The following is an 11,736-nucleotide window of genomic DNA, read 5'->3' on the forward strand; positions in this document are numbered from 1 at the left end:
GCGGCAAGCCAGGTGACCTCCAACGGAACAAGTGAAATGTTAAGTAACGAAGGGAAGCAGAGGGTGGCACTCACTCCCCGGCCCAGGCAAGAGCCAAGGGAAGGCTTCTGGACGTGACAAGGAGGCCGTCCTTCCATCATCGCTTCCCCAACCACACAGGGAAGAATTCAGCATCGTCAGTGGGGGGGGGGGGGGGGGATCCCCAGCTCCGCGCTGACACAGGATGCACAGCTGGGCATCAGGTCACAGAAATCCCACGTGGAGACCCCACCACGCCCGAACGGCCCTCAGCAACCTGGAGCAAATGAGGACACTTCTGCCTTCCATCCCTAACTTCTGGGAGCGATGCCAGTTATCGATGCCCGCCCATGCCCGCTGCCCGGCTGGAGGGGCTCTTAGGAGAGAAGCGGGGCCTCGGGCAGCCTGCAGTCTTCTCGCTCAGATCGCTTCCCTCCCTTCGGAGAGGAAGCTTCGATAGAGCACAGTTAACCTCCGGTTCCTGTACTCTGACTGCGTGAAGTGGATCCACAAAGCATAATATAAACCAAGCAAAACCTCTCTTGCAAAATCTTCTTGGCTTTGGACTCGGGCATCCCAGGGGAAGGCGAGAGACATTGTGGGTTAAAACCGCCCAGCCCCGGGGGCGCCCGGGGAGGCTCGGTCGATTAGGTGCCCGCTCTCGGTTTGGGCTCAGGCCCCGATCTCACGGTTTTGCGAGCTCGACCCCACGTTGGGCTCTGCGCTGGCGGTGTCTGGGATTCCCTCTGCCCCCCGCCCTGCTGGCTCTCTGGCTCTCAAAAATAAACCGCCTGGCCCCAAATCTGCCCTCCACCTCACTGAGCCCCCTCATCTCCATCCATCAAATGGGGCGGTAACCGTGTAGGGCTGGGAAGAACAATGTGCTAATTCGGGCAAAATGCTTACGTCGGTGCCCGTCCGCAGAAAGAACCCTCCCAATCGGGCAGCCACAGAAGGCACTGCACCGCTAGGGAGAGGGCATCCTTCTTGACGGGAATCACACGCTCCCCCAGACTGACACGTCGCCAGAGGACCGCCACCCCGCCCCCTGCCCTCGGGAAAGAGACACCCCCACCGGAAGTCCCTGGTGAGCAGGTGGACAGACAGACTGGTTCAAGGGCAGCGGATGCCATCTGTCCGCTGAGACAGCCGCTAAAACCAAACCCCTTCCAGGCGAATTACGCCTTCGTGAGGGCTGCAGTGTGGACTGTGAAACGTGGTGGTTCTGAACCCGTGGTCCAGAGGAGTACGCGTTCTTGTCGAGGGGTAGAGAGACAGACACACGTTCTCTCCAACACGGCAGATGCCAGCCGGCAGTCAGAGGGGTTCCGGGGTGCTCCTTGGATGGAAGCTTCCAGAATGTCAGCCTGCCACCTGTCATCCTCGCAGGGGCTCCGGCCAATGCCTGACTGGCCTGTGAGCGGTCCTAAGCCCCGCACACATTCAAAAGAGCCCCCCTATGGCCCACTCAGTCGGCGGACTGTGCGACGCTCGACGTGGGCTGGGAGCCCGAGCCCCACGCTGGGGGTAGAGAGGACTTAAAAAAAAAATCGTGTTTAAAAAGCCCCTCTCATGACCCTTCCACGTGCAGGCTTCTGGCTTGGGGCAGGGGATTCCGGAGGTGAAAAGACAGGACCCCGTCCTCAAGGGGGTGGCCCAGGGAGGCACCAGGCCATTGTCGCTGGGGTCTGGTGTACAGACCCTTGCAGGTCTGGGATAGGGACAGAACCATCCCCCCTTCAACGGCACCCGGCCTCCCAGGAGGAAGCAGGGCATGCCCGGGTCTGCTTTCACGGCTCCACACAAGAGCTGCCCGTGCCTCAACCTCCCCCCCCCCGCCCAACCCTCCACCAGCATCTCCCAGATCTCTCCCTCCGGGCAGGAGCCTCCTCCCGCCAAGGCCAGCGGACACGTGGGCTAGCCTCACCTCCCGACATCTCTGCAGCATCCCACCCTGCGGGGACCCCTCTCTCCCGCTTCTGCTCTGAACTCTCCGGCCACCTGTCATGTGTCGTCTGCACCTGGCCTTTGGAAGCTGGAAGCCGGGTGGTGCCAGGCGCACTCCCTTCCGACAGCCAGTTCATCCAAACCCACGCCAGTCCAGAGGCCCTTTCCTCCAGAAGTCTTCCGTCACTGACCCCCTCCACGCACGCACACACACGCACGCACGCACGCACACGCACACAGCAGTTCCACGGCCTCTTTGCACCCTGAGCTTCCCGGCACTTAGCACAAATAATTAACTGCACTGTGTACTTAGTGTCATGAGGGCTGGGTCCCTGCACCTTGCCCCACGCGGCCTCGGAGCACTCAATACATTCCGGTGAAAGAATGATCTCATGTGATCCTAGCCACTCTAGGAAGCAGGGGGTCAGGGAGAGATTAAGCAAGTGGCCCGAGGCCACAGAGCAAACACGGAGGTGGCCTTGGAGCCTGGCTCGGACTCTAAAGCTGACCCCCCCCCCCCATAACACGCTGAAGGAAACTGGCTTCCTCCCAAAGCCGGACTTAGCAAAATCCAGACTTCTCAGCCAGAAAGATACATGAGGGAGTTCTGTGTCCCGCTTACGAACGCGAGTTGAGGGCTGTGCTCCCAGGTTTCAATCCTGGTGGGGCCGCTGTGTGCCCACACGCGCACTGCTTGACCTCTCTGAGCCTTGGTGGCCTCACCCGCACTCACGGAGAATGGGGGATAAAAACAGGAGTGGTTGCAGAGAGAAGTCTGATGTCAAAATAGGAGGCGTATGTAGGCAGCAAAGCTCCTGGTACGTTTTACTCCAGCAGGTGACACGATCCAAAAGGAAAAACAGGTTCAAGAAAAATACGGGCTCGGGGCGTCTGGGTGGCTCAGTCAGTTAAGCGTCCGACTCTTGATTTCAGCTCAGGTCATGATCTCATGGTTTGTGGGGATCGAGCCCCGAGCTCAGAGCTTGCTTGGGATTCTCTCTCTCCCTCTCTCTCTGCCCCTCCCCTGCTCACGCTCTCTCTCCTCTCTCTCTATATATAAATAAACAAATAAATAAATAGAAAGAAAATACTGGCTCACCCCATTAGCATAAAAATGCTCCCATCTCAAAACCAGTCCTGGCAAGATCCCAGCCACCACCCAGGTTTCTGGAAGCCCCCAAGCAGGTACACTTCCCCCTCAACGTGCCGGGCAGAGCTCAGTCCCGTGACCCCTCGCGCCCCCGCCCCGGCCATCCCCCTGGGTGGTCTCCTGTCGCCTCATCCTATGGGCTGAGACCCCCACATGTCTGCCTGAAGCCTGATCTCGCCCCCAAACCCAGGCTCCCCCAGATGTCAGACGGGACGCTTAGAGTGTCCACACAGAACTTGCACTCTTCCCCACCCCGTCCGGCCCCCCATCCGTCCAGCTGCTCGCGCGACAATAACGGGGTCAACCTGAATCACCCCTTGTCCCTCACCCTCTACCTCCCATCGCATGACAAGTCCTGTCTACTCCAGCTCTACCTCTACCCACTTCCCAGCGGCCCCCCGACTGCCACTCTGCCCAGGGTACCTCTAGCCCTGGACCCTGCACAAGCCTCCACACTGGCTCATGCCGCCTCTCCCCAGATGTCATGCAGCAGTCCAGAGTGACTTCTGGAAACCTGAGCCAAATAACCTCACTCCTCTGCTTAAAGTCCTCCGGCGGCTTCCCAGCGAACTTTGGATAAAACCCAGTCTGCGCCCCGATTTTTAAAGCCCTCCCGTCTCAGCTGCCCTCTGCCTCTTCCCCAGAGGCACACACTCCGTTCTTGTCCCTCCAATGTACCTGGTCCCACCTGGGGCCTGGGACCAGCTGTTCCTTTTACCCAAAAGCTCTCCCCAGATCTTTCCACAGACGGCTCCTCGCCACTCATGCCTCAGCTAGGTATCCCCTCCCCTCTCCGCCCACTTGAGAGCCACCCGGGGCTGCTGTCACCGTCATGACACGTCATGGTCACTATGGCACTGATTCCTACCGACATATCCTCGTCAGGGCACCTATTCCTGTGTTTGCTGTTAGCAGGTGCAGTGGCCCCTGAAAACATACATCCACGTCCTGACCCTGGAATACGACCTTATTTGGAATCAGGGTCTTTGCAGGTGCAATTAAGGATCTCAAGATGAGATCCTCTTGGATCACCCAGGTGAGCTCTAAATCCCAAGACAAGTGTCCTTGGAAGAGAAACCCAGAAGGAAAAGGCAGTGTGAAGACAGAGGCAGCCACGAGCCCAGGAGCACCAAGAGCCCCCCGGGAGCTGGGAGACGCAAGGGTGGACCCTTTCCCAGAGCCTCTGAGGGGACTGAAGTTCTACAGACCCCGCGATACCTGACTTCTGGCCGCCAGGACGGTGCGAGGACACATCTCTGTTGTCTTAAGCTGCTCAGTTTGCAGCAATTTGGTCCCGGGCCGCAGAAGACTCCGAGGGCACGCAGCTCCGCGTCCCCAGGGCCTCGTGCTTGCTGAGTACGTGACAAACTGACAAATGATGGGCTCATGACAAATAGCTCCTCAGGGCTCCGGCCAGGCCCATAAGGGATGCTTGGGAAACGTTTGCTCAACAGAACGGAGAAGCAGCCTGTGAATGACCCTTTCCACCTACTTCCTCTCTCTGGGCCTCAGTTTCCCCCACCTATACAAAGAGCGGGCCAGCTGATCTGTGGTTTCCGTGTCCTGACAGACAAACCACTCCTTCCCAAATTCTCACGTGCCCATCATAAAACCTGGGCCCCATCGGACCCCAGGTGTAGGGATCCTGGAGGGCCCGGACCCCCATCCGTGTGGCGTCGGTGCAGCTAAGAACACACATCACAGACCCTCCACTTGGAGAAAGAAAGGCTCTGGGGCCCCCGCCCTCAGGAGCAGTAGGGGAGGGGGGCTTGGTGGTTGGGCCCCCCAGGAAGCCAGCAACAGGGTGGGCAGGAATCCAGTGTCCCCGCTCCCAGCGTTGGCCACGTCAGCACGGCCCTCTGGCAGGATCACTTGGCAAGGCTGGGGGCAGATTAAGCAGGAACATGACCTAAACAATTTCCAGGGCCGTCTTCTCCAGAGGCCGGGCCCGCCCTGTTGTGTCTGGAACCCAGGTCCAGCCAAGGACATTTTCCTTTATAAAGGTGCCAGGAAAGGGGCGACTTCATACCCTGTGGGCAGTTCTAGACCTCACCCAGGGTCCTGTGGTCAGAGGCATCTGCCCCTGCACGCACCGTCTCCCCCCCACCCCCACAGCACTGCCTACGGCAGGTTCCTTGAGGGGTCCCTGAACCCCACCCCCAGATGGCAGCAGGGAGGGCCTGACTTGGGCCACACCCAAGGGAGAGGCAGGGCCAAGGCCAGGCCCTGGGCTGGGTCCCCGAGCACACAGCCCTCCGGCACCACGGCCATGGCCTCCCCAGTACAGGACAGGCCTGTCCACGGATCTGAAACAACACAGATGCCATCACCTTGGGGATCACTTCCTGCCAAGCCAGCCACGAGCCCCTCGAGGGCCCTGTGGTCCCCCGTGCATGCCAAACGCATGTTCCTCCTCAGGACACACGTGCAGCAATTGTTAATGGGACTCCAGAACTGTCCTATCTGCTCTTCCCCTCGTTAAATTTAAGGCGAGACAGCCGAGCGGTCAGGAGCATGTTGTGCTGTGACCTGGCCTTCTATTTACTGCTGTGCTTCCCAGGCAAGTTACTTAACTGCTCTGGGCCTTGGTATGTATGTCTGTAAAATGAAAACAATGATAGTACCCTCTTCATAGGGTTGTTGAGAGGATTAAATTAGTGGCTAAATGTAAACTATGCCACTTATAATTTCCTAGAGCAGAGCGTGTACTCATTCCAAATTTACGGAAACAGAAGTACAGAGGGCATGGGATTGGTCACTTTCAGAATCGGGACTGGTCTCCCAACCTCCTTCGAGGGCTGGCTCCCACCACGTAGGACCTCGTGATAACACGCAGGCACCTGGCTCCCTCCTGACCCAGAGTCAGGTGAGGACCAGCCTGAGGGCCAAGGGGGCAGGCCCAGCCTGAGGGCCAAGGGGGCAGGCCCAGCGGGCACCGACCCAGCCCCTGGTCCTGCCTTCCCAAGGCTCCCAGCCACACCCTCTCATCTCCAAGCTCCCTCCAGGCTGAAGCGTCTCGGACCCCAGGGAAGCTGACATAATGGCTGTCCCCATTTGGTTATGTGGTCACATCTGGGATCATTACAAGGAGACTGGAACCATGCAGCGCCTGAAAAGGCATTTATTAGTCAAACTGTTATAATCGGATGTTTTGCAAAGTAGGGTCTTTTATTACAGATAAAATACACCGGCGGGGGGATTGTGCGCGCCATCAGAACTGGCTCCGTAAAGCTTCGTCTGCACAGCTGCCCCACCCGACGCACCCACGGCTCAGGGCCCTGCCATCAAATGAACTAACTGGAGGGAAGAGGGGACGCGTCCACGTCCTCTCTCGCCTCCCGGGCCTCTGCCCATGCTGCTCCCTCTGCCTGAACACCACCCTCCCCGACCTTTCCAGAAACCCAGCCAGCTCCTCCCACACCCCACCTTGCATGCTGCGTCCTTGGGTGGGGAGGGGGGGGGGTCCTCCCTGACTCTCTGCCTGTCGGGGTTGGTTTGAAATGGACTGTTGGCTCTTCTGGCTCTCCTGGGGGGTTGGGACCCCATGGGCAGAAAGGCCAGGCCTCTCTCCTTCCTCACGGTGTCCCCAAGATTCAGAACAGCGTCTGGCACAGAGCCGACACCTAGTGCCCCGACGACTGATTGCCCGGGGAGCTCAGCTGACGCCGCTCTGCCTGACCTTCCCCGACACGGCTCTGGCCCTCGACAGCTGCCGGTTCAGAGGCCCTTCTGGGAAAACGAGAAGGACTTTCAGAGCATGTTGGGGACAAGGACACCGGCTTACCCTGGGGAGGGGGCAACACAAATGATAGGTCATAGTAATCCAGCTACCTTGGCAGGCCTCGCCCCCCCGTCTGTCCCTCAGTCCTCAAGACAACCTAAGAAGTGGGTTTCTGTTCTGTTTTACAAATAAGAAAACCACCAACCTTCGCATGGACTTTTCCAGCAGGATACGGGCAACCTTGTTTCCCGTCCCACCAAAGCTCGTGGTGCCCCTCCCCCCGCCCCCCCACAGTCCAGCACGGGTGGCAGACAGAGCCCTGAGTTGAGGGGGGGGTCTCAGGCAGTACCAGAAGAAGGTGTCGCCCGGAGCCCTAGGGGCACCCCCAAGTCTCATCTTCATGCATTCAACGCTCTGGCAGCCCCCCTCCCCAGTCTGTCTCCCCCCACCCCCTGCCAGCCTGGGAAAGTTCCAGCAGCGGTGCGGGCCACGTGTTTCCAAGCCAAGCCCTCTCCCGTCTTTGTTCTCCCTCCCAGCGACTTGCTCTGTAATCAGTCGGAAACACTGCCCCGCCGGAGCCAGCCGGAGGCCAAGAAAGTCTTGGAGAAAACACAGTTGTCTTTCCCAAATGCCCTCCTCCTCTCCACTCCCTCCCTCCTGCCCCGCTCTCAGGAAAGCCCAACAGGGCAGACAGACACAGGACAGAGTGTGGCTCAGCTCTGTCCCTTGGCAGGGGAGATCAGCGCCCTTCTGCACCGCAGTGGCCGGGCCGAGTTTCAGCAGCTCGGCTAAAGGGCTCCCCACTCCATGGCCTTTTCCATGATCACTTTTCAATTAGGTTTCCCCGTGGACCCCGCAGGCCTGCGGCGTGGGGCCGTGTCACTTCGGGGAACCTTCGGGCTTCCAAGCTTGCAGCCGCAGAAGGAAACCAGGGAAGAAAACCCAAACTGTATGGAAGTCACTGCAACTCAAAAGAGGGGCCGCCCCCAAAGACATGGAAGGCCACGCCACCGTGCGCAATGAGTGGGTTTGCTTTATCACGTGCCCCTGAAGTCCGGGCCTTCTCTGTAAAGACGACGTGCGCCCCTCCAGCCTGACCGAGTCTCCGTGTTTTTTCGGAGTCAGATGGCAGGGCAGCTTCCTCACACACGAGGCAGAACAGAACAGTGGAGAAGGACCGGGCACTCAGCCTCGGAAGAGTTCGCCCGGGCCTGTCGCAGTTGCCTTGTCTGCACAATACACGGGGGCCCTGGGGTCCTTTCTGTTTGAACAGGAGCCTTGTGTGGCCTCCGATCAGGGCCCCCCTCTGGGCTTGCTCTCATCTTCCGATGAATGCCCTTCTTCCCTCTGCCCACCTGGCCAGCTCCCGCCCAGGCACCATCCCCTCCAAGCCTCTGAGCCCCGGGGCGGGGAGGGGAGGGGGGGGGCGGCTCTTGCTGCCAACCCTGAGCCCTGCGCCTCCCATGCCCTCTCCCTCACCCCACACATGCTGGATACCCCCCCAGCACACACCCAGGACACAGCCGGAGCTCCGGGATCTGCTGCAGCCAGTGAGTGAGCCCGGGACCCTCTGCAGAGCTCTGCCCTCCGCCCCCAACCTCCCAGGGGCGACCTTTTGATCAAGACGGAGGGTGGTCACGGGAGAGGTGAAACCAAGCTAAGCCAGAGATAAAGGATCTAGGATTCCAAGGGTGGTCCAGGCCCCAGGAAGAACAAAGCCTCTGGGCGGGCAGGCCTGTCTAATGACTGATGAGTCACGGGTCAGCGGAGAGGTCAGAGGCCGCGGCTCTGCTCACCCGCAGCTGCACTTAATCCTCAGGGCCTGGTGGTCGCCTCCCAGGAGCTAGGCCTTGAGGGTGAGGGGAGAAACAGGAGCCATCCCAGGGCTGTCCGTCCTGGGCCGAGGGGCCTGGCCAGAGGTCTACCGGGGGAGACTCAGCCCCCTGGCCGCCACAGGGTGGGTGGGTTTGGAAGTGGCCTGATCCCAGCCCCGGCTGAGCATGTAGCCTGGCAGGACCTCCCTCGGGGCCCTCTATGTCCCAGGAGGGCAGAGGTTTCCGGACGCACGGCTATCCCCAGACTGCTCCCTTCCTTTCTGCTCTCCCACGTCCACCCCTAACCCACGACTGGCTTGGTCTCCTGGGCAAAGTACTGTCCCGTCTCAGTCTTCTCGCCAACAGGCTGGGTACGACAGCCCCTACCAAGAGGTGGAGGTGGGGGCAGTGAGAACCGATTCGCCAGGGCCTTCTGTTGGCAGAGCGCGGCCCCGAGGGGCGCCGCGAGCGTCGGCTGGGGCTTCCTGCCCGCCTCCCAACCTTGGCCGCCGTGGGAAGACGGGTGGGCGCGAGCGTGGGCAGCGCGGGAAGGCGGGCGGGGGTGGGGGTGGGGAGGAGGACCTACGGTCTTTGAAACAAGTGCCCCAGGTCACCGAGATGATTCGGCCGGGGGCCAGGAGTGGGGTGCGGGGAGGGCACTGTCAGGAGCGCGGCGGGGGCGCAGCGCCGAGACGCCGACGGCTACTGCAGCTCCGGGACTTCCCGGAGGTGCGGGGCCGGGAGGGGAGCCCCTAGAGCGGGGGCCGTGGACTCGGGGCGCCCCTACCTCGGGCGGCCAGCAGCGAGAGGCCGCCGAGCAGCAGCAGCGGCAGCGGGACCCTCCTCGGCGCGGCGCGCTCCATGGGGCCGGCGGGCGGCGGGCGGCGGGCGGACAAAGGCGCGGGGCGCGGCTCCTGGGCTCCACGCTCCGGCCGAGCCTCCGCAGCCAACGCTGGGCCCCGGCGGCGCGGTTCAATTATCCCGCCCCGGAGGAGGGCGCGGCGGAGGCGGGGCCGCAGGGCGCACGGGGCCCTCCCTCCCGGGCCGCCCCCCGCCCGGGGCGCGCGCACTCCGGCCCCGAGGGGCGGGAGCGGGGGTCTCCCCCCAAACGTCTCCCCGGCGGGGGGCCGAGGGGGGGGCGCCTCCGGGCGGGACGCACCCCCTCCGCTGCCGCCCTCCCCCTCCCCCCCGTGCGCCGGAGAAACCCGATCCCTTCCCCACCCGCCGACCCGAGGGGCGGGCCGGGTAGCAAAGGTTAGCTCCGCCCGACTCTGCAGAAAGGGCGGGGGGACGGGGACCGCGGGAGCGAGGGGTCCCAAAGGGTCGGAGGCGCTTTCTGGGGGGGGGGGGGTGGAAGGGCGGTGTCCCTTCGAGGCGGGGGCTCCCCGCGGGATGTGGCCCGCGGGTCTGCTCGTTTCCCGCCGCCCGGCACTCACGGATCATCCCGGGGCCTGCAAGTCCGTCGCGTCCTGGGACCCGGCTCTGCCCTCAGGAGACTGCCGCTCAGGCGAGACGAATTCAAGCGACATTCCCAACACCAGTGGCATGTGACGAACCCAGGGTCCCGGAGCGCAGGGGAAAAGATTCGGTTTGCGGGAGAGGAAGCAGCCTTGGAACGCTGGGCCTGCGCCAGCTACTTCCCTGTGCAGAATTCACGGCTCCAAGCAGGCCAGCGGTCACTGAGGGTAAATTAGTCTGTCGGAGCCATAAGTAAATTTGTTTTGTGTTTTAATGTTTTGTTTCTCTTGAGACAGAGACAGAGAGCATGAGCGGAGGAGAGCAGAGAGAGAGGGAGACACAGAATCTGAAGCAGGCTCCAGGCTCCGAGCTGTCAGCACAGAGCCCAATGGCGGCTGGAACTCACAAACCCTGAGATCATGACCTGAGCCGAAGTCCGATGTTTAACTGAGCCACCCAGGGGCCCAAATAAATTTGTTTTAAAAGGACAAAACCCCCAACTGGTGCCGGTGAAGACGCAGAGGAGACCCATAGGAGCACCATTCAGTTGAATGCACCAACCCCCTCACCCAGCAATCCCACCCCCACGTTTACACCCGGCACAAATGCACACACGTGTGAGTGTGCACCAAAAGCTGGGTACTAGGGTGTTCATAACAGCACCATTCATACATACTAGCTTCCCGTTAGGAACTTCCCGACATCACCAGCAATAGAATGAAAACACATCGTGGAGCGGTGGCACCTCCCAGGTGGGTTAAAAGTGGGTGCTGCAGCCTTCGTGGAGCCCAAGAATGGCTCTCAGAGACACCACGGGGCCGTGGAGCCACGTGCTAGGAAGCCGCGTGACTCGGTCTATGTGAAGCACGTGTACAGTTTAGAAGTCAGTAGAGTGATGGCCCTTGGGGAGCACGGGGTGGGGGGGCCCTCTGGGGAGGTGGATCTGATTTTTAAATCTGGACATTGGTTACAAAGTTGGATTCCGTTTATGAAAATTTCATCAAGCTGTTCACTTACGCTATGTGCCCTTTTCTAAATGCATGTTAGAGGGGCGCCTGGGTGGCTCAGTCGGTTAAGCGTCCGACTTCGGCTCAGGTCACGATCTCGCGGTCCGTGAGTTGGAGCCCCGCGTCGGGCTCTGGGCTGACTGCTCAGAGCCTGGAGCCTGTTTCAGATTCTGTGTCTCCCTCTCTCTCTGACCCTCCCCCGTTCATGCTCTGTCTCTCTCTGTCTCAAATAAACGTTAAAAAAAAAATTTTTTTTTTAAATAAAAAAAATAAATGGATGTTAGATTTAAAACAGTTAAAAAGAAGAAAAACTAAAAACCCTCGTGCCCTCACCAGATGCCTGGTAAGTGGGAGGTTTGCAGAGAGTGTAAGAACGCTCATGAGGGGGCTCGCTTGAGAAATCACAGCCTAAAGATGCTTCCCCAAAAGGGTGGCTTGGGATTGGCCCCCGAAAGATGAGCCGTGGGTTGGGGCTAAGTGATTCCTGCCCTGGGCAGCTCTCGAAGGTTATCTGGTCCACTTAACCGGATGGTGGGGGTGTCTGAGGTTCGTGCAAGAGGCAAGCAGTTGGACAGGGGTAGGTGGGGAGATCTGATTGGAGACAGGTTTGTGCTTTGCTGT

General features: G+C 60.5%; 1 protein-coding gene across 2 annotated transcripts in view; it reads right to left on the bottom strand.

The window, feature by feature from the left end:
* FBLN1 (fibulin 1) overlaps positions 1 to 9,612 on the bottom strand; it is an 82,177-nt gene extending 72,565 nt beyond the window's left edge. Inside the window, exon 1 of one of the 2 annotated variants that reach the window (XM_086712015.1) lies at positions 9,438 to 9,611. In XM_086712015.1, the coding sequence (XP_086568141.1) occupies positions 9,438 to 9,513 (76 nt within the window). In that variant the 5' untranslated portion in view covers positions 9,514 to 9,611. Of the gene's footprint in view, positions 1 to 9,437 lie in introns of both variants that reach the window. The other variant, XM_086712016.1, reaches the window with a different exon arrangement.
* Between the last annotated feature and the right edge of the window lie 2,124 nt (positions 9,613 to 11,736).

The sequence above is a fragment of the Puma concolor genome, chromosome B4 (genome assembly GCF_028749965.1).
Source record: "Puma concolor isolate L17-30 chromosome B4, mPumCon1.1.hap2, whole genome shotgun sequence".
NCBI lineage: Eukaryota > Metazoa > Chordata > Mammalia > Carnivora > Felidae > Puma > Puma concolor.